At 41.5% G+C, this 27,641-nt stretch overlaps 1 protein-coding gene across 1 annotated transcript; it reads left to right on the top strand.

Annotated features, from left to right (window-relative positions):
• The first annotated feature begins 5 nt into the window (after positions 1-5).
• On the top strand, positions 6-27,641 carry PROSER1 (proline and serine rich 1). The gene is made up of 13 exons (XM_082602215.1): positions 6-1,084; positions 4,051-4,116; positions 6,447-6,515; positions 8,668-8,762; positions 9,749-9,842; positions 11,873-11,983; positions 14,096-14,179; positions 15,561-15,639; positions 16,251-16,346; positions 20,518-20,562; positions 24,159-25,803; positions 26,530-26,680; positions 27,287-27,641. The coding sequence occupies exons 1-13, from the start codon at positions 1,040-1,042 to the stop codon at positions 27,407-27,409; spliced, it is 2,703 nt and encodes a 900-aa protein (XP_082458341.1). The 5' UTR covers positions 6-1,039; the 3' UTR covers positions 27,410-27,641.

The following is a 27,641-nucleotide window of genomic DNA, read 5'->3' as shown; positions in this document are numbered from 1 at the left end:
CCTCTCCAGTCAGCCAAAATCGGGGCGCCCGTAGATATGCCTTAACCACTCGACGTTCTTTCTTTTAAATTCAGACTTAACAACCAATAATTAGCACAATCAAACCTTAGAATTAAGGTTTGATTAATAACTTTCAGGCTCTGGGAAAGACTTCAACTTCATCCAATTCCGAGACATCCAGGCATCCGCTATGGACACCTACATTCCCACACCAGGACCCCTCCACAGGCTCTCCGCGAAGAGTGGCTTCAGCTGGCGGCGCAGAGTTGACTTTACTCTGGCGCGACGGGCTCCGTTGAAGGCCCCCACGAGCCAGGGGAAGCTCTGGGGGTAACCAGGAAGGGCTCTTGGCGCCGTTGGCGCTGCGGTCTTCGGGAGTCCCCCTACCTGAGACTGTGCCCCCTTCGCCCGGCTCCTGGTGCTCGCCGGCCGCCGGCCCGCTCCCGGAAGCGGTGGCAGCTGGTAACAAAGAGCTGCCAGGCCGCTGCTGCCCGGGCTACGGGACCCAGGAGTCCGGCGGAGCTTCTGGGAGTGAGCGCGAGGCGGGCCATGAGACTAGGTTCGCGGCGGTGAGGGGCGGCAGGCGGCGGCCGAGGTGCAAGTGCGGGCCGAGAAGCCGGTGCTTCCCTCCTCGCCGCCTGCGGGATTCGGGGCGCGGGTGCTTCTGCTCTCCGGGCCGCTCCACTCGGGAAGGCGGCTTCCGGACCTTCCTCCGGCGGCGCCTGCCTTTGAGCTGCGGGGACCGACGCTCTGCCTCCGGCTACCGAACCTCGGGTTTCTCTTCCCCGAGGGGGTCCTGAAGCTTTGTGTAAAGAAGCTGGGGAAGCCTGACGGGTTTTGTTTTTAATAAAAAGTTTTTATAAGTCTCCATTTTTAGAAATTTTTGCAGAGTTTGAAGTACTCTACCTCTTTGCATCCTTTCTCCTGCTCCTTGAGTCTTTTTTCTTCTCAGCTGTAAACGTTTTTATTATCGGAGCGGACCAGGGATGAACGTTTTGTAATTGAAACTGTAACTCTTCTCGTCGAGATAGTAGTCAAGATGGACAAAAAGTCCTTTGAAACGGTGCTGGATGAAATTAGAAAGGTAATTGCATTTAATTCCTTAAATCTGTGAACTACGAATTCTCGTAATTCTCTTTGAGGGACTGCGTGCAGATGGTGTAAAATACGGGTTTAAGGATTGCGAAACTGGTTGGAATTTTAACGTGTAGAGTAGGAGTTTATATCTTGATATATTTCACGATAGAAATTATGTTAACGCTAAACTTCTTGAGAATCAGTGCGGTGTTGCGGATATTATATTCAGAGCCCCTGGTTCCGAAACCCGCTACAAATCTTTAATAGCTCTGTAGTTTCGGATAAGTGATTTTAATATTTCTGAACCGATTTCCTCATCTTTCAGTAATGTAAGAGTGAGTGAAAACTAGAGGTAATAGCGTAGGGAGTTTCTTTAACGGTAGTTATTATTACAGGTTTTTAAAATCTGAGTATAAGCGGACTGTATTTGTTGCCTGTGCCGGACAAAATTAGTGTCCTAATAAGTGTGGCACTAAGTTTAAAGTCATTCTTAGGAATGGGCTTCAAACACTCGCATTTCAAAACTTTTTTCTCCTGCTTTCAAGTTTTTGCTTCATTTTGAGGCTATTATGCATAGCCTGCCTCCCACAGACAGCAAAAAATTTGGCTGGTACCCTTGAGCCTAACACTATTTCAAGCGCAAAAAGAGTTTACAAAGTTAAACCCGGAAGGACTGACTAACCATTCTTATGCTAATACAGAGTCCTTTGCTTAGAATTTCCGGGCAATTATGTCGCCATTTTCATATCTTTAAGACCCTTGTTGACGCGAAAAGACTTGTTACCTTGTGCTCTGGTGATTATTATTTATTTCAGCTGATGAAGTTATTAATAAAATTGCTTGTGGACATGCTGTTTTTCTTCATTCTCTGTAAAGCAAAATGTTGTTTTCCTTTAGGTTAAATTTACATTTGTAAGGATATTGAGTGTTCTTTTTTTGAATGAAATTTCTGCTTTTGCAAACCCAATTTGTCCAATGAAACTTTGCAACAAAACATTAGCTTGATAACTATATACTTAGAATTTGCCACAATTTGTTCGTGAGCTGATGTTAAACTACGGTTTATGAGAAAATAATTTGTTCGGGTAGACCAGTTGATTTCTACCTTTGGAAGCTATACAGTATTGGTTTGCATATTCTCTCCCTTCTAAACTCTGGCAAGATGACATAGTAATTACTAATGAGGGGAACAGGAAATTTTCCAGAGATTAAAACCAAATACATAGCAACTTAAGTCCTTATTTCTGGTCTGAAATCAAAATACATCTTTTGCTGTCTATGCCAAATAATTAGATACATCAACGTAGTATTAGGCTATTAAAATGGGATGAATATATAAGCATATCTAAATGTGTGAATTACTGTTGGCTTTTTAAAAATTGCTCTCAGACTTTGCAAATGTAAGTCAGTTTAAACCAGGTAATATTTTCCTGAATGTCACCGTTACGTGTGTGGGTAATACTGGCTGTCACTACTGTCATTTAAAACAGAGCCATGTAAGAAGACACTAGAAAAAGAAATAGGAGGGGAGAAGAAAGGAGAGGAAAAAGCAATATTTAATTTGCTTTTTAAGAAGGGGGTAATAATAATAATAGTCATTTATTATTGAGCACTTAACTGAGTGTGTCTGTTCTAAGCACTTTCTCCATGCGTTATTTGATGAGATCCTCCTAACAACCCTCATTTTACAGAGGGCAGGTCTAGCATCTGTGAGGTTAACCAGCCAGCTCAAAGTTACCCCCCTGGTGAGGGACGAGAGCACTGTCCAGAGTTGGGTAGTCTGACTCCTGAGTGCCATGGTGGTGTGCCTGGGGGTACAGCTGGGCCTCTCAGGTGCTGATCAAAGAATTAAGACATGGCTTGGCATCAACACCATCCAGGATTTGGGCCAGAAACTTGCTTTTGATTGTGTCCAATAATGGCAATAATACTCAAACTCCCAAGAGTACATTATCCAGAATACCATTCCCTCCCCCTTTTCAGTGAAAATTCAGCTACTGAGCTCCCTGGATGTGTTTCTCTGTTGACTGGTCATAGTATTTTCTCTTAGCAGAATGATGCATGTGAAAAGTACACATATGATTGTTTTGTAGTGAATGCAAGGGGATTAGTTGATTTTTCTTTTTATGGAGTGTAACTGACTTACAACACTGTCCGTGTTTCTGTATACTAGAAAATGACCACTACAATATGTCTAGTTACCATCTGTCACCATACAAAGGGCATTAGTGGATTTTTAATGAGTAGTTGTTACCAAATTTTGATAGTCTGGTGTTTCCATCTGTAAGCTTAGCATATAGTTGCAAGGAGATCATACATGATTTCGTTCGGCTCTAGATAGTGCTGGGTCAAGGTCATCGACTTCTCTGAACTTCCCTTTTATGTGTCACATCTACTCTTGACTGTTTTAATACTCACAGTAACTGAGGTGGGTAGTGATTGGTGAGGCGGCTCTCAGGGCAATTAAAATGCCTTTCAGAGGCCTCACTGCCAGTTAGTGTCAGGCGCACAGATTGGCTCCTGGGTTCACATCCCTGTAGAAATACTGAGAGCCTGGACTAGACCATGTCTTATCCATGTTTCTCCATCACTTAGCACATACAGGTGTGCAATCAATAATTATCTGATGAATGTGTAACGGGTAGTACGTTTAACCTTAAAAATGACGGCTTGTTGAATTTTAGATGCTTTAAAACTGCGGTTACTTTTCCAGTAATACTTAATTTCTATTAATGTCGAATCATATCTCTTACAATTCTGTTCCCTTCCTTTGTAGGCGTGAGTAGGGAGGCCCAGGGGCTTCTCCGGCTGTCTCAGTGTATCCCTTACAGCATGGAACTTGGGAAGGTAGAATGTCACATCACCATGGTGACTTTATCGGCCTCCTTGTGCCAGGGCTGTTTGAGTTGCTTAGGCAGTTTTGATATATGCATATGATTACATATATTCATTCTGTTCTTCTATGTTTTTTAGGCTGTTTTGACAGAGTACAAATTAAAAGCAATTGAATATGTGCACGGATATTTCTCCAGTGAACAGGTATTCCTTTATTTGTTTAAGTAACAGCATTTTTTTTTCTTTTTTTTTTTTTACACTGATGTTCTGATTTAATGTCTTTATTTACCTGCTGGTCAAGTTCAGAATTGCTTTTACTTTGTTGCTGTGTTTATTCAGGAACTTGAGAAGCTTTCAGTTTTAGCAGAAAACTTTACATGATTTATAGTTGGGGTAGTTTATAAACATACCCACTTTCACCATGATATCATATGCTAACATGATTTTTAAATGCAGTGTCTGAAGAAAACAGTTCAAAGTGTTTATATTCTGGGCACAGTATCATATGTTGTAAACTTCTAATGGTAAACATGCCCAAAATTGTACAGTATTTATGAGTCAGTAATTGCAAAATTCACTACATTTTATAAAACTTGAACAAATGGTGATATATGTTCTTACATGAAGCCACTAAGTAAAAATTTTAGCAAATAAGAAAAAAAATAGTGTCTAATAAGTAGTTTCTGTAACTGCCAGAAGACTAATACTTTCATTGTGGTAGTTTAGTGGGGACTTTCACCCAACTTTAGGGGGAGTTTGCTGATTTTGAAAAACAGGTTTGCATGTATATACACACACACATATGCAGAGAAAGCTGGATTTCCAAGAGATACTTGGAAAATACTTGATAGAGAAATAGACCAGAAATGGAAATGTACATCTGAAGAACAGAAAAGGTTGGGAACGTGAGTAGGATAGACAGTGGATGAATCTATAGATGGAGGTAGTAAATGCTCCAACTTTTCATCTGTTTCTCAAGACTTTCAAAACTTGAATAACTTTAAGCCTGTAGTTCTGCCTACTAAATTCCTCAAAGCTACTTTGTGACTTGCACATGTTGCTGCCTATTTAATGAGGGTTTTTCAGCTATCCCATTACTTTTCAAAACTGCCTTATGCTTTTTTTTAAAATTTAAATGTTTCAGAGAAAGATTTATAATTTCCCATAGCTGATAGCTTTTCTTTCCTTCTCTTGTGTTTCTGTGTATATATGTGAAATTTTGTAGATAACTTCCTATTGTGGAAATTTAATGACTTTGCTAAAAATTTAATGACTTTGCTAAAGTTATTAAAAATTTTATCAAGCTACTTTCTAAGTGTGACCTTCTAAGCTTATTATATTGATTATTATAATATAATAATCATACATGATAATTTATAAAGTTTTATGGTTGGTAAAGTCCCAGGTAGCCATTTACTATATACAGTAAAAACATTACTCTCATAAAAGTAAGGGCATACACTCTTAGAAAATTGTATAGAAAGTACCCACAATACTTGTTTGCTATTTATGTATCTCTCATTAAGGAGTGAAAAGTATTTTTACTCTTCTTCACAGACCACACCAGTTCCTAACATTAACCTCGCTTTGTGGAATAATTGAAGCCTTAACACGTTTTTAGGAGCTCACAGTAAAATAATTCATTAACCCAGAGTTTATTACCCTCTCGTCTTGAGTCTTTTTTTCCCCTTTTGGGGTGTCCTTGGAGGCAGTGAACCCAGGTGGTGGTGACCACACAGAGACTTCAGTGTTGTGATTGTGGTGTCTGCTCACCTCTTCCTAGCTGTTGCACAGTATCTCCCTCGTTCACTTGAACTTCGCTGGTGGTAGTGGGAGAGAGCCTGGCTGCCTGTGCTCTCAAAATGACTTCCCATTTAGAAGTTGCTGGCGTGATTCAGGGTGATTCTTACATTTTTAGGGAGTAGATCTGTGGTCTAAGTAAGAGTAGTATGCCCTCCAGATGTGAGTTAAAGAGTAGAAGTTAGTGGACCTACACTAAACCACACCACTGAACACCCTTTTGTGATTGATTAAAACTGTTATTCTCCACTAAATGTTTTGAAACTTTCCATTCATACTGTATCTCTATATTCCTACGCCATGTTTTTATCTCCATCTAGTACTTTTCCAGCTTTCCTTTTCTTCAGGTACTTTCTTCTTCCTGTACCTTATACTTTCCTTTATTCTAGACCAATGTTGTCCAAGACTTTCTGTGATGGTGGAAATGCTCTCTCTCTCTCTGCAGTAACCATCATGGTAGCTACCAGCTTCATACGGCTGTTGAGCCCTTAAAATGTGGCTTGTGCCAGTAAGGAACTGAGTTTTTTATTTGATTTGATTTCAGTTGATTTAAATTTCAGTAGCTACACTTGGCTACTCCATCATCCCAGTCTGAACTCTGGTGTCATGCTTATGCCTCATCACCGGGGCCCAGGCAGCACACTTTGAATAGTAATTCAGAGTACTGAAATAAATCTTGGAGAAATGTTTGCAAACACACTGTCATTAGAGCTAAATTAGTTCTTTGCTTTTAGGTGGTTGATTTACTGAGATATTTCTCCTGGGCTGAGCCTCAGTTGAAGGCAATGAAAGCATTACAGCATGTAAGTATTTTTCCTTAGAATGTAGAATTTAAGTATTTTGAATTCCCCCCTAGTTTTCTCTAATTCATCTCAAGTTGTAATTTGTTTGCATTAGATACTGGCGCTAAATTTCATTATACTTTGATTATTCAAAATAACTATGTTAAAAAATTAAAACTTGTAAATTTAAATCGTATGTACTGTACTATTAAATTGTACAGGGTCCTAATTGGCAGATTGGAGTAGAAAATATAGGCAAGCAAAACATAGGATTTGAATTCTTAAGTATTTTTATTTACTTTTATTTTTGTATATCTTCACCCTCTTGTATTTAGTCTTAGAAGAATAGTCAGACTGGTTTATACTTACATTTTTTAGACCAACACTGTCCAAATTAACTTTCAGCAATGATGGAAATGTTTTATATCGGCTCTATCCACTATGGTAACCACTGGCTACATGTGGCTTTTGTGCACTTAAAACATGTCATCTGTCTGAGAAAGGGTATTTTTAAGGTATTATTTAATTTCAATTTAAACAGGCACACATGTCTAGTGGCGACTTATTGTATGGATAGCACAGCTCTAGAGCCTAGATTAACAGAGGCATCAAAGTCAAACAGGATCTGGCTGTACAGGAAGATTTTCCTGGGAGTATCAGGCATTGATAGCTTTAAGGAAATCTACAATCCTTAGCTTCCTAAACTAATTTGCCTAAGAAAGTGCTGGGTCTGTTAGTGCTTCTTCTCTTTCTCACCCATCGGCTGGGGGTGAAAATCTTTCTCTAAGAACCAAAGAGACAATGCACTATCCTGAGAGGGAGAGCAAAACAGAGCTTCCGTAAGAAATACTGATGGGGACCTTGCCTTATTTTATCAGGACAACAAACAGAAAACAAACTGATAACAAACCTTGCCTTATTTTATCAGAACAACAAACTCATGACAAAGCTCTTAGGCTGGCTTGCCTAGCCACCTACCTTAGAATTAAAAATCAGAGGTGAGAAGGCTGCACAGGCACACCATAGTGCACTTATAGACAAAGTCAGTCTGATTTGACTGTTTTCCTACTGAAGACTGACTGACAGGTCCTGTTACGGACATTTTCATAAAGTAAATGAACTAGATCAGTAGTTCCAAGGTTTTCAGAAATATGTAATAAACTTACATATAAGGAAATCTATCTTTTGCAGATATGTAAAACTTCCGGCAAAATTTTTAGATGTCAATTTAAAAACACGCAATGGGGTATATGGTTTTACCAGTTCTTTTGGTGGTACAGGAGTTAAAGTGTTTGAAAACCACTTCTGCTGATCAGTTGATTCTAACTGGTCTTCTTATCCTGACTTTGCTTTTGAATTTACTGCACTGTTAACATACATTTATAAATTGACCTGCTTTTCAAAGATGTAGGTATCCTAGGCAAATAAATTATGTAACAGTCCACACAACCTTGGATTGTCACAGTGCACGTTAACAAGGCTCTTAAGAAAGTTCAGTAAAGAGACCTGTTTAACCCATCTTTCCTCTAATGATGTGACCGGAGTACCTTTCTTTAATAACACTATTCAGTGCCATGGACTTCACTAGGAAGTTCTGATTGTGGCGTATCTAGCACTCTAACTGAGGATTATAATTTTTTCTAACTTCTTGAGCAGTGTATCTCCCATATTTGTAAATATCCCTTTTTATATAGCCTTTCTGAGGAAAGTAGAACATGTAAATTTTTTTTCCATAAATGAACATATTGAGAACTTAGCTCTTCAATTAAAATAGTTACATTGAAAAGCCTAATTTTAATTCACACAGTTGTTAGGACTTACTTTTTTTTTTTTTTTTTTTTTTGCGGTACGCGGGCCTCTCACCGCTGTGGCCTCTCCCATTGTGGAGCACAGGTTCCGGACGCGCAGGCTCAGCGGCCATGACTCACGGGCCCAGCCGCTCCGTAGCATGTGTGATCTTCCCGGACCGGGGCACGAACCTGCGTCCCCTGCATCGGCAGGCGGACTCTCAACCACTGCGCCACCGGGGAAGCCCAGGACTTACTTTTGATTAAGAGTTTTCATCTCAGATATTTATATTAAGAACATTTAATTACACTCCCCCCAAAAGGCAATTTCTTGCATGAAAATTTCTCATGTTGAAAAAATTTCTCATTATTTTTTATATTAATAGAAAATGGTGGCTGTTCACCCAGCAGAAGTGGTCAATATACTCAACTGTTTCACCTTCAGTAAAGACAAACTAGTTGCTCTTGAACTGTTAGCTTCGTAAGTATTTCTTTCTTTTTACTTCATTGGAGAAAAATTTGGAAGACTTTTTAAATGCTTTTTAACTCATTAGTGTATGTTAATGTGTCAGAATTATATTAGTAAATGGAACTCTAATGAAATCTATGCAAGCATAGAGCTGAATTCTTATATCTAAGTATCTAGTGTGCTTATTACACATGGCTGTAACTTATAAAATAGTGGGGCTTATCGAGTTTAATTATTTCAGTTTGTCTGCATTTCGGTGACTTGCTTTGCATTCCCACTCTGAATAACGTGAAAGGCTTGGTGATAAAGCCAGAGGACTTATAGTCAGATGGGTTCTTCCACGTTCTGACAACGTGTATTTTTTTGACTTAATATATACTTACTCTTTCTGGATCTTATTTTCCTCAATTGTGAAAATAAGGATCTCATCTACGTAGTAGGGATGTGAACTTTAAATACTGTAAGATGTGTGAAAGCACCCAGCACGACATTTGAGAAAAGGTTGTGATGAATGTAAGAGAAAAGGAACCTACTCTCCTATAATGTAAGAGTCTAGAAGTTGCTGTTTATTTACAGCATATGCATTTTTAAGTCCCTTATATATTTGTAAATGACCACAAAAAGCACAAAATTAAAATGAAGCATAAGGTTAAACTTCATTTTTAGATCAACCATGACTTTTAGGCATTTAGCACATGGGTTTGTTCTTTTGCCAGTAACTCTCCTGACACTCATTGAGAGGGTATTTTTGCAAGAATCTCAAAATAGTGATTTTTATTTTAAGTATTACTTTGTTACTTTCAGGTAGCCAGATAAATGTCAGTTCAGTTATTATATTTACCATTTTCATATAAACATGTTATTTACATTCACCAATTAAAACTAATAATCATACTCTTGTCATTATGTCATGGGGAAAGCTTACTCAGATATATCTGTGTATTAAATATGTGTGTCCAGCTTCTTAAATGAAAAGCTAAATTGTATTTGCTTGGTAGAAACATTGTTGATGCACAGAATTCTCGTCCCATTGAAGATCTGTTCAGGATAAATATGTCTGAGAAGAAACGGTGCAAGAGAGTGCTTGAACAGGTAATTTCCTTAAGGTTGCTATACAAATGGTACGTTGGTTTTTCTGAATGCTGATGAAGAAAACAGTACAGTCTTATTCCTATGTTAACTTTGTTGAATAACCTGACTGCTGTTATGTGATGGGTTAAGAATGACACCCCAGCAGTCTTTGGAGAGGGGGACACTGGTGAATGAAGAGACGGCCTGAGAGTGAGAAGCCAGCCCTCAGCGTGAGCCTCATGGGGTGTTTATTCTCGGTCCCTTGGTAGCTCTGCCATAGCTCCAAGCTTTTGTCTTTCATTTTATGTATTTAGGAACTTGACTGTTTAAATTTGCCTTGTCATCGGGCTTATTTTCATCAAATTCATAAAAGATGAGTAATAAAGCAAGATTGTAGTTTTTTAATTTAAAATCTGTAAGAGTCGGGGAAGTAGTACTTGTCCAAGCCTAGAAAACTTGATTCGTCCTTTAAGGTAGTTATTTCTTAGGATTGTGATGGTTGGAAACTGAATTAGTGATTAGAAAGCTGCTTGAGGAAGGCATCGACTGCTCCCCTAGGAGCTGCAGCTCAATCGTATTTAATCCTCACGCCCTCCACCAAGTTCAGGAGAGTGGAGAACTTGCCTTAGGCATAAGTTATTGTAGCAAAAGCAAGATCTGAGCCCACGTTTCTTTTTTTTTTTTTTTTTTTTTTTTTTTTTTGCGGTATGCGGGCCTCTCACTGTTGTGGCCTCCCCCGTTGCGGAGCACAGGCTCCGGACGCGCAGGCCCAGCGGCCATGGCTCACGGGCCCAGCCGCTCCGCGGCATATGGGATCCTCCCAGACCGGGGCACGAACCCGTATCCCCTGCATCGGCAGGCGGACTCTCAACCACTGCGCCACCAGGGAGGCCCTGAGCCCACGTTTCTTTACTTTAATAACTTCATCGAGTTTTTTGACTAAATTCTTCAAGGCATTAGGCATTTACTACTGTAGTTTTCTTCCTTATGAAGCATTCTGATCATGTGACTTTCCCATCTCAGAAATAATCTGGGCCTGAGTCTTCTGTGGAATAGGTCCTTTAATCAATGTAAATTAGTACAACTTTTCTGAAAGGCAAACTTGAAGAGCCTTTAAAATGTTCATACCTTTTGACCCAAAAATTCTATTTCTAGGAATTTATACTAAGGAAATGAATAGAAACATACACATGCATATATAAGGGCACTCACCCGGGTACTATTTATAGTAGCCAAAAATTGAGATGATTTTTAGGGTTGGCATGTTTAGTACGGGGCTGGATTATATAGCTAATAATATCATATATACCTATAAAATACAGCATATATATGTTTAACTTGATATTCTTATACAGTATAGATCCATTAGAATATATGTCACCTATTACAGTGCTTTTCACTAATTCAGTATGTGTTAGGCACCATTTCAGAAGCTGGGGACACAATAATAAATAAGCTATAGACCAAGATCTCCTCCTTCAGTGTATCTCATGATTATGTAACATTGTGTTGAACACTGGTACCCAGAGAACTCTTACTTTTTCATCAGTATAGCTCTTTGGACACCCAATGTCCCATGTTGTTGTTTGTGTTTTATCCACTAAGTTATGTAAACTTCTTCAGAGTGGAGACCATGTCTCTTTCATGGCTGTGCTCTCTTTGCTTTACCTGTAATGTGAGCTTGGTGTTTATTGAGTTGGACAGTGTTATTTCTTGGTTGTTGGAGAAATGAGACATATCAGATAGTAAATGGACTTCTTTGCACACAATTTACAAAATCCATTGTGAAGATATCTTTGTATAGGAGTCTATTATCTGTGACATTAAAAACATTATTACCATTTAAATAATTCCATTAAATGAAGTGATTTTACTTATTAATTTTGGTCATGTTCACCAGTGGAAGTGCTGATTGATGTATGAACAGATTGAATGTGATGCTGTTCCTTAATTCACGTTATTTAGCAGGGCTTCCCAACATCCAGAATACTTAATTTGTGAGTCTATTTAATTTTTATTTTTTAACCACCCTCTTCTTTGTTATTTTACAGGCTTTCAAGGCGGGCTGCAAAGCTCCTCATGCTATGATATCTTCTTGTGGAACAATCCCAGGAAATCCATATCCCAAAGGAAAACCTAGTCGCATAAATGGAATTTTCCCAGTAAGTACACTTTTGTGGCTATATATGCAACTTCTTTGTATGAAATTGAGCATAGTTAATGTTATTTAAAGAAAATGCCAGTTGATGATGTGTCTACAAAGGAAAGGGATTTTGCTATGTCAGCAATGTAATTCATAGATTCACTGCTGAATGAAAGTTCATACGTAAGCTGTATTAAACTATTTGTGTAAAATGTAGAGGAGAACAAGCTAAATGGAAAAGAGGATGATTTGGTTTTATTTTTCCAAGTATTTTAGAAGCACTGATTTACATGTAGTAAAGGAGTATTTCTCAAATTCTTGGTATTCTGCAGACAGTTTCACAGTTAAGTGTGTTTGGGAAACTCTGAATGCAGCGTCTCCTTCCTGGAGAATCATGTTGCATAATAAAGGCTCTGAGAAGTCCCGTGAGAAACACACTTGTTTTTGTATCACCCAGTGTTCCTCAGAATTCTTTGTGAAGTAATTTTTTCATAGAATGGTATATTTTTATTGCAGTGTGACAAATAACCTTAAAACTTAGTGGATTGAAACAGTAAACATTTAGTATCTCATGCAGTTTCTATGTATCAGGAATCTAGGAAAGGCTTAGCTTGGTTCTGGCTTAGGGTTTCTCATGAGGCTGTAGTCATCTGACGGCTTGATTGAAACACAAGCCTAGCTTCCGAGGTGGCTCACTTACATGCCTGGAAAATTAGTGTTTTTGTTGGCAGGGGTCTTTGTTCCTTGCCATAAGGACTTTTCCTTAGTGCTGCTTGAGTACCTCCTGACATGGTAGCTGACTTCCACCAGAGCAGATAGTCCCGGAGAAGGCCAGCAGAAGCTGTGTTTTCTCTTATCACTCAGACTTGGGAGTCAACGGCCATGATTTCTGGAATATCCTATTTGTTATACAGGTCAGTCCTATTCATTTGGAGGGCTGCACAAGGGCAGTAGGAGCTGAGGGTCACTGGGGGCCACCTTGGAAGCTGGCTTCCATACTAGTATGTACCATTTAGAACACATGCTATCAGGGAGACACGTTGTAATAGGGTGTCAACTTATTTTGATCTGTTAATTATACTAGTTTTGAATGAGGTCAGTGTAAGCTATCACACTTACTGCTTGTAGAAAACACCATTTTTTATTACCTATTTTCAACTAATACAAGAACTCTTTTTGATTCTTTGAGCGTTATACACTGTAACACTGGAGGTCTGTCTCTGGCCTTGTTGCGCAGAGAAAAAATTAGAACGTACTTTTTTTAAAAAATAAAATTATTTATTTTTATTTATTTATTTTTGGCTGTGTTGGGTCTTCATTGCTGCACGTGGGCTTTCTCTAGTTGCGGCGAGCAGGGGCTACACTTCGTTGCGGTGCACAGGCGTCTCATTGTGGTGGCTTCTCTTTGCTGTGGAGCACGGGCTCTAGGCGCACGGGCTTCAGTAGTTGTGGCGTGCGAGCTCAGTAGTTGTGGCTCGCGGGCTCTAGAGCGCAGGCTCAGTAGTTGTGGCTCATGGGCTTAGTTGCTCCACAGCATGTGGGATCTTCCCGGACCAGGGCTCGAACCCGTGTCCCCTGCATTGGCAGGCAGATTCTTAACCACTGCGCCACCAGGGAAACCCCCCAAAATTAGAACATACTTTATCCTCTTCTGTCATCTCCATGTGTATTGTGTGTTTCCTTCTACCTCTGTACATGTTATGAGGGTTCTGTGGCAGAGGATGGTCGAGTACTTTGTCAGCATCAGGCAGCCAGGGCAGGATTGGGTTTGCTGTCCAAGTCCTTAATCTCCTACCAAGTTACATCCTTTTCTGTGTAATACAGTGGATGTCTTGTTTTGTTCTGTTTTTGCTTTTGTTTTTTTTTTTTTTTTTTTTTTTTTTTTGCGGTATGCAGGCCTCTCACTGTTGTGGCCTCTCCCGTTGCGGAGCGCAGGCTCCGGACGCGCAGGTTCAGCGGCCATGGCTCACGGGCCCAGCCGCTCCGCGGTATGTGGGATCTTCCTGGACCGGGGCACGAACCCGTGTCCCCTGCATCGGCAGGCGGACTCTCAACCACTGCACCACCAGGGAAGCCCCGTTTGGGTTTTTTTTAAGTGTCAATTATCTTTCCTTTTCCTTTTTTTTAATAGGGAACCCCTTTGAAGAAAGATGGTGAAGAGTGTACCAACGAAGGCAAAGGAATAGCTGCACGGATTCTCGGACCATCCAAACCAGTATGTTTAGAAAATAAATGATGGAACAAGTCTTAACTCTTACATTTAGTTTGCTGTCTATTCAAGGCATAAGTTTCATTTTTGTATTGTGAAGCTTAAAGTATACTAGAAACTGTAGGAAAGTGAATGGCCTAGGGAAATATAGTATGCTTAGTTAACAGTGTTAAGGGCCCTATTGAGGTTTAATGTCTTATTTTAAAGGTAGACCAGATGAACTGTTTTTACTTTTTTCTGCAGCCACATTCAGCTGTTTGCTTGGAGATGTGGAGTGCGGAGAGTTCACTTTAACGAAGGTTGTGGTTTGGTGGCTGAATTAGCATTAGTGTTAGTGAAGTAAGAATGGAGCTAGGAGGTGGAGAGTATTTTCAAGGGAGTGATTAGAATGATTGATTGGAATATGAACTGAACAGGAGAAGACAGGCCCGTGGGTTGAAGGATTGTTGGAGTTGACATACTGGAGGCCTCCACACAGCCAGTCTGCAGTCCTGCCTGCCCACCTGACAAGAACTCCAGTGGCAGTTGTTCATAGCAAGCTAGTCACAGATCATAGTCCTCGGGCAGGACTAGTACACCATCCAGGGCTGCCGTCATGAGCACTAGAGAGAGTCTGGGTCCCTAACCACCAGTGGATGCCCTCTGCTGCAGGAGCGCGAGTGCCGGCCCCCTCGAGTGGGTGTGCGTGCTCTAGCATCCTCTCTCTCTGTCTCTGTCTTTCTCTCTCTCTCTCTCTCTGTAGTTAAAAGTACAGCATGTGGCCTATCTTTGGATACCTCCGGTTCTCTGGAGATCAACCCTTTGAATGTTCCTTGTTACTTACATAAGTTCTATCAACTCTAAAATGAAAGATTTGTGGATTTCAAAAGGCAAAAAGACTAAGTTACTGAATTCATAATTCCAGTCTACGTTCTACTAGAGTTGTCAGAACGCCAGATGCTAAAGGAAATAGTGCTTTTTTCTTCCGAAAGGAGAAAAGAGGGTAAGAATGATAAGATGAATTCTCAGGAGGATGTTGGAAGTTCTTGAGTAGCTGTTCCACAGGAGGAGATAGGAATTCTTGGATTAATTTAGACTGGGTCAGAGAAGAATCTGCTGTTGAGGATAAGGTTTGGCCCTTCGCTGGAGATGTTTTACAGCTGAAATTAAAAAATAAACACCTCCACAGCAGTCTTTGGCAGGATCTATCTTTGGAATTTAATAGGAACCGCATTTATTAAAGCCATTTTCCTCATTTGTACCATGTATTAGTGCAGTGGCATTTGATATGCTGGGGCATTTTTGGCCTCTTAGGCCTAAATGTTTTGAAAGACAAGTTGTAGTTTGTTTTGCCAGGAGACGGCTTACTTGATTTTCTCCTAACTGCTGTACTTTCCCCCTCATTTAGCCTCCTTCAACATACAATCCACATAAACCCGTTCCTTATCCGATACCTCCATGCCGGCCACATGCAACTATTGCACCAAGTAAGGCGCTCTTTCAGATTTTACATTTTTTTCTTTTTGCTCTTTATTTATTAAGTTGAAAGTAAATGTTGATATATGTACTTTGGAAATCTGGAGCACTTATGAAATATGCTGTCATGAGCTTTATTTTGCCGTGTGTCTTGGTCTGCAACAATGGAGAAGACAGAGTTTATTTAGGATATTTTCCTTTTGATAAATTAATTGTATATTACTTCTCATCACTAATTATTTTTATGGGTTTTTGCTTATGGGTAAATCATCTTGAATCCCTTTTTGATAGTTGGTATTCAATGGCATCATTAATGCATTTAACTTAAAAAGGCCGAGTGTGTGTGCTTGACAGAAAAGGCAGATAATTTAAATCTGGCCGGCTCTGCCCACCATGCCCTTCAGTGAGTTATGTCTGGAGTGAGCCTGCAGTGGGAGATAGAAGTCTCTGGTTGTCTCATTTGATCTCACTTTTCACTCAACCGTAGACCCAAACCTCTGTGTAAAATGCAACTATACTATATAACAGTTTTAGAAATAAATTAGATAGCTGTGTCAATACAGTTTGAACTCAGAATGATGCTAAATTTTATATATTTTTTTCTGTTATCTTTTTATTTTAGGTGCTTATAACAATGCAGGTCTGGTACCATTAGCCAATGTCATAGCTCCAGGTGTGCCCCCGCCACCTCCATATACTCCTAATCCAGTAGCAGCAGGTAAAATCATGTTATGGGGTATTAAAAGTGAATAACTTGTATGTGGTACACTTGGAGGGGGCAGTTGTGGGATGTGGTGGTGTCCTAACAGGGAGCACAGCCCCGGAGCGTGATGTTGGATCTGAGTGCGACATACAGGTTCCACTAGAGCAGCCTCGGCCCACATGTGTGAACACGAGCAGGTTGTAGAAACAAGAACCATTCTTCATGAGCAGGAAACAGAGGCTGTGGGAAAGCATCACCGACTTAATGCGTGTTGCCATTTGGACACATTCTGTCTGCCGTGGGGAGGAAAGGCTTGTAAGAAGGTGCTAAGAAGGGCTGAACCTCCCCAGCATATTCCAGTTCAGCCTTTTTCTTTGGGCCCATTGGGAGTACGGGATATGAAGTGTAAATATTTTTCTCTATCTTGTCAAATTGTTTTCCAAAAAGACTGCACCTGTTTATACCTGCCAGTAAGGGTATGTGAGCATAGGGTTTCTTCACACCCATTCAAAATGGGATATTATCAGTTTGGGGCTTTTTTTTTTTCTTTTTTACTCTTGCCAATCTGATAAGGCTGATTTAGCTGCTTTCTCCTTTTGTCTGTCTTTTACAAAACTTTAATTTTTCTTTCGATCAGCTATTGTTTATTTGACTCTCCTGAATTTTATGTCTTGTTTAGGAAACCTTACCCATTTCAACATTGTGACATCTACATTCCCTAATTACTATTGTAGTGATTCTTTTTAAATGTAGAGCTTTTCATTCACTTGCCATTTATTTCTGTATATGTGTAGCGTAGGGATAGAACTTAAAGTAAGTTCTGTCTTAATTGAATCCTGCCCTTCCCAGAGACTCAGAGTTACTTCCTAGTGTTTAATAAATTCTTTTTTTCTAGCCAGAGTGGCTCCGTTGTTTGCAGCTGAGTACTCTGACTAAAGTTGCAAAACGTTTTTTCCAAAATTTGTCATTTTATTTCTTGCCCTTGTTTATGGTACCTCTTGCCCTTAGAGCTTTACATTTTTGCATAGACAGATAGAGGCTGTGAAAGAAAAGCTGGAACCAAGTTACCTTAGTTTAGAAATTCTTAACTCTAGGTAGTCCAGGTAATTTAGGCCTTGTAAGATTCCTGCTCCCTCTGGAATTTATTTTCACATAGGGGTGAAATAGAGGTTCATCTTAATTTTTTTTGCAGATGGTAGCCAGTCCATTCATGCCAGCAGTCTTTATTAACTAATCTGTTTTCCCTGGTGATTTGAAATAATACATTTATCTTCAGTTTTCATTTACACACATGGCTCTATTCTGGGTTCTTTGGCTCAGCGGCCACTGCTCACGGGCCCAGCCGCTCCACGGCATGTGGGATCTTCCCGGACCGGGGCACGAACCCGTGTCCCCTGCATCAGCAGGCGGACTCTCAACTGCTGCGCCACCAGGGAAGCCCTATTCTGGGTTCTTTATTCTGTTCCAGTCTAGTGACTTTATGTTGTGATGGTACCATATTGATTTGATTAGCAGATTTATAGTATATTCTGACATCTGATAAGGCTAGCTTTCACTATATTTTCATACTTTTCTTATCCATTTTTGGAAATTGATTCTTCCATCTGAACTTTAAGGTCATTTTATACAGTTAAAAAGAGTTGAATTTATGTATTTATAGTTACATAGTAATCTGGGGATACTTGACATTTTTACGATATTAAGTTTTACCATTCAATCATATGTATGTCTTTAAATCCTGTCAAATGGTAGTGTTTTTCCCCCAGGCCTTGTAAGAAGTTTTTTTTGTTTTTGCTTTTTAATTGAGTTATAGTTGATTTACAGTGTTGTGTTAATTTCTGCTTCTTTCAAGAAGATTTTGTTTTCTTCATACAGGTTCTTGGCCTTAGGTTTATGTCTCAGGATTTTAGAGGGTTTGTTTTTGTTTGTTTGTTTTGTTTTTTGTTACAATTATAAATGGATATTTCATTTCTAGGTACTTACTACTGATTCCCTATTGTAGTTTTTTTTTTTTCTTGAAAGTCTCTTGAATTTTCTGGATATAAAATGTCAGCTGACTTACACTTTACTGTAACTTTTTTCCCTCTGGCCTTATTGGGTATTGACCCTTACTGGGTCCTCACTCCTTTTCGTTTTCATTTTTCAAAAGTGTTTTGCCTGTATATTTTCAAATTTCTTTTTTTTAGGGTTTTGTTTATTTGATTTTGTTTGTTTAGTTGTTTTGTAAATTATATATAGCTGGAATCTGAGTTTTTAAACCAGTGGGGAAGAGACTTAATAGGAATTTCTGATAATCATAAAAATTACATATTTGTTCTTAGTCCTTCCATTTTATTTTTGTACTCATTATTATTCTTTTATCCTAGTTTTTTTTTCTTTTTTTGTTTACATGGATTAAATTGCTTTTTAATTTTTTAACAACTTTTGTTTCCTTGCCCCTACCCAAGCTTAGAATTTCTGTCTTTAATATCACTAGTGACTGCCTTCATATTCTTAATGGTTGTCAGTGTACAGAAATTAAAAACAGCTGTCCTGTGTTCCACCATTGACTTCCTTACTCCCTCTCCTTTTTCATCAATTTGTGTATTTTGATGGACTACTATACATTTTTCTTTCTGTGCCTCTGAACTCATGGCTTCTTAACTGTTTCTTCTATGATGCCCTGTCCTCATATACTCATTCTAATTTTCATCTAGTAGAAAATTTCTCTAAGTAGCTTTTTCAAAAAGGGTGCGTGTGTAGGGTTGTAGATGAGAAAACCAATTCCCATTTTCTTTTATTAGAACCGTAGTCTCTCTATATAAGCTTTACAAAGAAAATATTCCTTATTTTCAGAGTTCGTAAATGTCTTTAATCTTGGAGTTCAGATATTTCGCCAGGATGTCTAGGTGCGGATCTTATCGTTGATCTTTCCTGGAGCTCTTAAAGCCCTGTGGATATGAAAACTCAAGTCTTTAAAGCTTAGGAAAATTTTGTTCTTATATTTCTTTAATTAATGCTTTTTCATATGTTTTTTTCTCCTAATACTCTTCTTTTGCACTGTATTTATTTTAAGTCTCTCAGCTATTCATTTATGATACCCTTTTTTTTGTATTTTTGCCATTTTAAATGGAATTTTTGTTTATTTTCAACTAAGTAATTTAGCTTTCAGCAATGTTATTTCTAATCTTCATCATTCTTTGCATTTATTAATTTGGAGTTAGATTTTTATACCTAAAGTCTTCATCTTCTCTGCTTGCAGTATTTTCTTGCAGTAGTTTGTGTATATATGTTCTTAATCTGCATTACAGGATTTTAAAGTTCTTTTTCTTTCTTTCATGGACTTTCCATTGATAGACACCATCTGTTCAGTCATTTATTTATACTAAGTCCCTTAAACAAGCTGTGATCATTTTTGCTCACCATGTCAGGGCTTGGGGGTTCCCTTTGCACCTTATGCCTGTCACACTGTTGGTTTCTTGGGCAGTTATTGTCAAGCCATGCGAGGTCATTTTTTTCCATTGGTATCTTTGACCTGTTCGGTTAGACAGATCCTTTCCCATGGGGGTGGGGAAGAGTGTGCCTTAGGTTGTCGGTCTCACAGGATTCAAGTCAGCCTCAGCTAGGGTAGTTCTCCCTGACACCTCCTAGCATAGGGTCTTCTCCAGAACTGAGTACAGCAAGTAGGCAGAGCCACTTTCTTTCAGTTTGCTTTGTGGTCCACATGGCTCGTGAGATGGGCTCCGCAGACGGCAGTAGATTCTGCCCTCAGCATCCACCTTCCACTTGCAGGCCTCCCTGTTGTAGGCACTGGTGCCCAGCAGTGGCTGTTGGCCTAGCCAGTGACAGTGGTTCCTCACTGCCCTCTTGCTGCACTTTCTCCTAGATGGCACACTCAGGCCATCATCTTTCCCAAAAGCTTTCTTAAATATACGTATAAAATAACAGTGTTTGCTTCAAGCCTGCTAAGTTAAGGAGAAATGGTGGGAATCAGTTGCTCATCATCCTAGCAATCTTCATATAGTTACTACTATGATTTTTGTTTATTTCCTTTCTTTTTCTATAGGCATATGTTGTTTTCCTAACACAGTATACATACATATCCTGGATTTTTCTTTTTTTGATCCCAGTCTCTGATTATTATGATGGTGAATAATTTGTTTAAAGCTTGAAATCAACTTTTATTTATTTATTTATTTTCACATAGAGAATGAAGACCTTTCCAATCAGTCAAAACCTACACAGAATCCAGGTAAGTACCAGATTTGATCCAGAGATAACTGATGTCTGTCCTGGCTGCCTGCTCTGTTATCACTGAGATCAGTTTGAGTTGAGTGTATTTGTAATCTTTATGCTTTAGGGAAAGTTCCTGGTTAAAAAACTTAACTAATCGATAGTTGCTGAAAGTGGCTTAATAGCGGTACATTTTATACATACAACATGAAATGCACATACTAACTGGATTTAAAAATAACCATATGCCTATGTATCCTGTTTGTAAAACTCTCAAGCAATCAAAGTGCTAGGTGGCATTATATCTGCATTCACTTTATATTATGTGATATTTGAAGCCTCATTTTTTAAAATATATAAACAATTTCTTTTTTATAAAAACCCTTTTTGACAAATGCTATGTCAGATATACCTTTTAGACTTGATTATTTCAGTAAGTATTTGGGGTAGTGTAATTTATTTTGTTTTTTTTGTGTTTTTTTTTTTTTGGTGGTACGCGGGCCTCTCACTGCTGTGGCCTCTCCCATTGCGGAGCACAGGCTCCGGACGCGCAGGCTCAGCGGCCATGGCTCACGGGCCCAGCCGCTCCGCGGCATGTGGGATCTTCCCAGAGCGGGGCACGAACCCGTGTGCCCTGCATCGGCAGGCGGACTCTCAACCACTGCGCCACCAGGGAAGCCCTGGGGTGGTGTAATTTAATAGAAGAAGAAAAGATTTAATTTAAGAAAAGAAGACAGGGCACCAGAGCAGACAGTGGAATTGGAAGAGGACGGTGAGACGTGGCCCATGGTGCCTGCAGGTGGCAGCAGCGCTGTAACAGTCTCTTCTCCCCTAGTTGAAGCTTCGCGTGGTCAGGAAGGAGGTGCTTTCTGGTGCCAGGTCTTGTGTAGCAAAGTAGCACATGAATCTAATCGTTACGGTGCGTGGTTAGGAGTCTCGGTGGGAGAATTCCATTCCCTAAGAATGTGCCGAAACAGTGCTTTTTAGCTGGTAGATTCTAAGGAGGTAGCATAGCAGGATGGCAAGGACACTGAGATGTCAGGACATACAGTTTTTGATCCTGGCTCTGGCACCACCCAGCTTTGTAGCCTTGAGTAGCTTATGTGGCTTCTATGAAAAAGAGATTAAGGAAACTTCAGCCTTTATGCTCAGCTTCATTAAAAGATTTGTTTCTGGGCTTCCCTGGTGGCGCAGTGGTTGAGAGTCCGCCTGCCGATGCAGGGGACGCGGGTTCGTGCCGCGGTCCGGGAAGATCCCACATGCCGCGGAGCGGCTGGGCCCGTGAGCCATGGCCGCTGGGCCTGCGTGTCCGGAGCCTGTGCTCCGCAGCGGGAGAGGCCACAGCAGTGAGAGGCCCACGTAAAAAGATTTGTTTCTGAGGAGAAGCAGTAGATTAAGTGTCATAAGTTATTCCTTTGTCATTCCTTTGTTAGGAATAGCACACTTGTTTTCCTTTGCTATGTTACGTTAGCGTGATTAAGATTTTTTTTTTCCTTCTTGAACCATATTAAGAAACAAAAATAAATACAAACTAGTATAATGCTTAAGTGTGAGGGTCTCATAGACCTGGGTTCAAATCTTGGTTCTACCACTTCATAGCTGCATGACCTTTTTATCATCATCATCATCATTACTATGATAAGGTCTCACTTAATGAGGTCTACCCTCTTAACAAATTGTTATGTACATAATACAGTATTGTTAACTGTAGGCACAATGTTGTATAGCTGATCTCTAGAACTTATTCATCTTGCATAACTGAAACTTTATATCCTTTGAACACCACTTAATAGCTGCGTGATCTTTTAACAGGTTGCTTAATCACATCAAGGCTGAGATTGCCCATCTATAAAATGGGGGCGTTAGTGCCTATCTCAGGGGGGGCAGTTATGTGAGGACAAATGAAATGACAGGTGTAAAGTACTTAGCACAGGACCTAACACATAGTGTTTTATGGCTAACAACCAAATTAGATGACAGGAAAGTGATACTTCTCCTGGTATGGTTTTCAGGAACTCATTTTTGTTGTGTTCCATTGTAACTGCAGGCACTGTGATTAATAGTACATTGCTTTTGTGTTATTATATGAAATGATCTCCAACAGAGGCCGCTATAAAGAACACTGTGGGACAGCTTGGTTTTACCTTGCCATCTGTCATTAACTACATGGTCCTCAGCATGAAGTTAAATAAGACAGTGAGTTCTCAAATGTTTCCCAACCAAATGTTTCCCAACCAGTGTTAACCTAAATAATTTTTTGTTACATTATTTACACACACAAAACTGGGCATATATTCCTTGTGCTTCTAATTCTTGTAAAACAAATTGAATACAAACAAAGATACAAGTCCATTTTCATATATACTCTAAATTTAAATTGATAGCTATCTTTCTTGATACTAAATTAACTGCTTATGACATGACTGGTACGAACTACAGATCTTTTGAGTTTGACTTAGTACAAATGAATTATGTAGATGCAGGTTTCCTCTGTTCTTTTCCTATGGTCCCTTTTCCACCCACGATTAACACAGTGCACCACTTCATTGACCATGTGAGCTTCCTTATGTCCAGGGTCTTTATTTTGCATAGATTTAAAAATTTAAGTCTTAGTCCATGAAAATGTCTTTCAGTTGATTATCCCTGCAAAAGGAATATTCTCTGTTTACAGCTGAACAGACTCCGATGTGAGTATAGCAGTATAGCATTCCATTTGATACCAACAAGATCATCAGAGGCCAACGCTTTCATTAAACTGATTCAGGGAGCAAACCCAGATCATCCCAAAATGCTTGTATGATTTGTAGAGTTTATCAGAATGAAAGTATTGTAGCAAACTCTAGAAGTCTTGAGAATAAGTCTTTGGGTGGGTTTGAGGACTGTAGTTGAGGTAATCATGATATATCTAGTGCAGCAAACACTTTATTAAACGCACAGATGCCATGCACTGGGCTAGGCGTGAACACTCTAAAGATGAATTAGACAAGGCCTTTGCTGCTAAAGGAGCTCCTAGGACCAGCCAAGTAAAGTTAGAGGTTAAGATATGTAGAGGAGTCAATATGAGAGAATGCTTGGGGGAAAAACTGGATAGATCGATAATCTGGAATATTAAATTCAGCTCACAGAGTGGCAACCAAGCATACTGGAGAGATGGCCTGAATCCTAGATGGCCTTGTATGGCTCTAAAAATGATGAAATGATGTCCTGAAAGCTCTTAAGAGGGGAAATGACTTGTATTATTACTCTAGACAAGTGGTTTGAGAGAATTAAAAGTACACCAACACTAATCACAATTAAATTCTTTGAATTTTTTAAAGAAAAATGGGAAACTATGAAAGGAAAGTTTATTTGCTCACTTGTCAAGGCTTCCTCACTGTGAATTGGAAGGCTATTCTGAGCAGAGTCTAGAACTCAGCTGGATCTAACTGAGGCTCCCTGGTGAAAATCAGGGTGATGGAATCCAGCAGTGTAGGCATTCCAATAGCCTAGTATACCTGTCGTTGATCTTCTCTGACATTTGTTAAATATTACAAAAATTTTCATTCGTTTCTTTTGAGTTGAAAGTTGCCATTTCAGCGTGATGGTAAATTCTTGCCTCTCTTTCTCCCGCCGCAGCGTTTTCTGCCCCCGCGAGTCAGCTCTTTTCTCCTCGTGGGTCTAACCCTTCGACACCTGCGGCAACTCCTGTTCCTGCTGCTTCCCCGGTCAAGGCGGGAACTCATCCGCCGGCACCGGCCACTGCCGCCCTCTCTGGGATGAACCTGCTCAACGCTGTCCTCCCTGTGCTCCCGGGGCAGGTCTCAGCTGTTCACGCACCTCAGCCAACGACGCCCAGTCCAACAGTTATCAGAACCCTTTCCTTGCTGGCTGCACCGGTGACTTCTGTTCACAGCACCACATCTGCTCCCGTTCCTTCCGTTTTTTCTGGCCACGTTCCACTGCCAGGTCCTTCTGCCACCCCTGCGCCAGCCCCTCAGGCCGCATCTACACCTCGGGCCACCCCTGCTTCCAGCGAAACGTTTGCTTCTACTTCGGCCCCTTTCACCAGCCTCCCCTTTGCCGCCGCCTCTACTGCCGCTTCTGCCAACAACCTCGATTCCTCCTCCCTGGCGTCGGTGTTTGCCGGTCTCCCCTTGACCTTAACACCGACCTCCCAAGGTGTGTCCAACCCGACTCCTTCTGTAATCGCCTGCGGTCCTGCTCCCACTGTTGCCTGTCCACTGGGTGTAAATAATCCCCTTCTGTCTGCTCTAAAAGGCTTTCTGACATCAAACGATACCAACCTGATCAACTCTTCCACGTTACCCTGCGCGGTTACTAGTGGGCTGGCTTCCCTCGCCTCCCTCACTAACCAGAGCTCCGACCCTGCGGCGGCCGCCCCTAACAAGTGCTACGGCCCGCAGCGGGCCTCCACGCCCGGACTGGCCCTGTTCCCGGGCCTGCCCTCGCCGGCCGCCAACGCGGCTTCCACCCCCCCGGCTCTGCCTGCACCCGCCGCCGCCGCCTCGGGGCCCGCCGGCTGCGGCTCCTCGGCCGCCCTGCTGCACGGCCCGCTCGCGAGTCACGCAGACGCGCCCGGTTCGTCGACGCCCGCCGCCACCAGCCTGCCCGTGGTGATCAAGACCGAGCCCGCGAGCCCCACTCCTTCCGCCTTCAGGGGCCCGGCGCCCCCGCCACCCCCCGCCCCCGCTCCGGGCGCGCTGGGCCTGCCGGGGGCGCTGGGGCGGGCGTACACGGCGGCCTCGGTGCCCGTCAGTTTACCGTCCTGCCTCGCCCCCGCGCTTCCGGGCCTCCCGGGCCTGAGTGCGCCCCCGAGCGGCTCGAGCCCCCTGCCCTCCCTCCCGCTGCCCGCGCACGGCTCCTCCGCGCCCATCGCCCCCGTCTTCAGCGCCCTGCCTCCTTTCACTTCGCTGAGCAGCGGCTTCGCCCAGGCTGCCCACCCGCCCCTCGGCGCCCCCGCCTCGTCCGCCCCTACCTGCGCCCCCGGCCCCTCGGCGCCCGCTTCGGCGGCGGCCTTCCCGCTCAGCCTGCCCGCCGCTGTGCCCTCGCTCTTCTCCGTGGCGCAGGGACCTCTGCCGGCCTCGGCTCCCTCCTACCCCGGCTTCTCCGTCTCCGGCGCGCCCCCCGCGCTGCCCTCTTTCCCGGGGCTGCAGCCGCCCGCCACCGGCGCCGCCACCGCCCCGTCGCCCGCTCCCGTCCTCCCCGGGTTCGCCTCCGCCTTTAGTTCCAGTTTCAACTCCGCTCTGGTTGCGCAAGCCGGGTAGGTGGATGGTCTGGAGGGGAAAGCATCCTTCACCTAACTCGTTCATGCTCTTGTTTTGAAGTCGTTCAGATGAAAATCGGCATCCAGTTGTTGGGTGGCGCGAAATTCTGTTTTTCTGGGTCGGCACTTAGGTGCTCGAAAAATGTTTTATGTTAAGATAAATATATAAAATAACAATGCCTGCTTAGATAATTTTAGGATCTGTATTTGGTAATTTATCTTGATTTTAAAACAGCAAACATAAACTCACTGGATTCAGAATAATACACTATAATGGAAAGTTATATCAGTGAGTGGCTGACTTTTATGGTTTCAACAGGGAACAGATTTTTTTTTAAACATCTTAAGATAGTATTTGACAAATATAGAAGCACTAGCTTTTATGTCTTATCTGCATTTTTTCTTAAATTTATTTATTTATTTATTTGACTGTATTGGGTCTTTGTTGCTGCACGCGGGCTTTCTCTAATTCTGGCGAGCGGGGGCTACTCTTCCTTGCCGTGCGCGGGCTTCTCATTGCGGTGGCTTCTCGTTGAGCACGGGCTCTAGGCGCGCGGGCTTCAGTAGTTGTTGCTCACGGGCTTAGTTGCTGTGAGGCGTGTGGGGTCGTCCTGGACCAGGGCTCGAACCCGTGTCCCCTGCATTGGCAGGTGGATTCTTAACCATTGGGCCACCAGGGAAGTCCCCTTATTTGCGTTTTGACCTGTTCTTCTATCGTTTTAGCTTATCATCTGGACTTCAAGCTGCAGGCAGTTCTGTTTTTCCAGGCCTCTTGTCCCTCCCCGGTATCCCCGGGTTTTCCCAGAATCCTTCACAATCATCCTTGCAGGAATTACAGCATAATGCAGCCGCACAGTCAGCATTGTTACAGCAGGTAAGTAGGCAATGCCTGGTGGAAATAGAACGGTAACGTGTAACATAGCTTCGGTAGTGATAACCTTGCAATACAGATAAATAGTGATATTTCAGCACTCGCCAAAAAAATGGCTCTTAGCAGAACATCTGGAGATTTGATGATTAATTCTTCCAGAATCTGCAAATTATTCTTGTTTTCCTTCAGAAGGGTAACAAAGATGGTAGAATATCTTCATCTGTAAGAATTGTTTTTCCTGCTTACAGACTTTTAAATCTCAGTTTGGAGATTTTACAGATGGAATCTTTAGATGTGACAGTGAAATTTTAGCTGGGCTTCTACAGTTTAAGCTAAAGTAATGGACCATTAAGGCGAATTTTCTCTAGAAAACCTGCTGATTTTTTTTTAAAGGATATTAAACATTTTAAAGACATTTCTACGCACCTCTACATCTGAAGAAGTTTGAACGTTTCTTACAAATTTCAGGAGACTGAACAGACTTCCCTTGCCCCAACATTTTTTCTTTCTTTCCTGGTTTAAATATCTGTAGTGTGGGACAGGCCAAAGCAAGTACAGGCCTGGTTTAATCTGGCACTGTGCTAACCTGTGTGTTCATCTCTGCGTCAGGTGCACTCAGCTGCAGCTCTGGAAAGCTACCCAGCTCAGCCGGACGGGTTTCCCAGCTATCCTTCAACACCAGGAACACCGTTTTCTTTGCAGCCAGGCCTGTCCCAGAGTGGGTGGCAGTGAATACATTTAAATGCATATTCTCCTCCAGAGCAACATCAGAATCGCCTGAGGACTGCAGTGAACAATCTGACAAATGTGCAGTTGGCCAAAAGTCAGGAAATGAGGATGAGGATAATCCTGGGGAAATTGGGAAAAGAGCTTGAAAAGCATGGTTGCATTTTTTTAAAATGGTTTTAAGTATGAACATTCCCCTATGTAAATATGCTGACAATAAATTGTATGGAGAATAGTA

The sequence above is a fragment of the Mesoplodon mirus genome (genome assembly GCF_964341445.2).
Source record: "Mesoplodon mirus genome assembly, chromosome: 17".
In the NCBI taxonomy this organism is placed as follows: Eukaryota; Metazoa; Chordata; class Mammalia; order Artiodactyla; family Ziphiidae; genus Mesoplodon; species Mesoplodon mirus.
The sequence above is the reverse complement of the archived record's forward strand: the minus strand, read 5'-3'. Positions and strand labels throughout refer to the sequence as shown.

Bases quoted from the DNA above. Each gene is read 5' to 3' on its own strand.
- PROSER1 (XM_082602215.1), top strand. From the start codon at position 1,040: ATGGACAAAAAGTCCTTTGAAACGGTGCTGGATGAAATTAGAAAG. The intron at 14,180-15,560 runs GTATGTTTAGAA...CCCCTCATTTAG, and splicing joins TTCTCGGACCATCCAAACCA to CCTCCTTCAACATACAATCC. The intron at 15,640-16,250 runs GTAAGGCGCTCT...TTTTTATTTTAG, and splicing joins ACATGCAACTATTGCACCAA to GTGCTTATAACAATGCAGGT.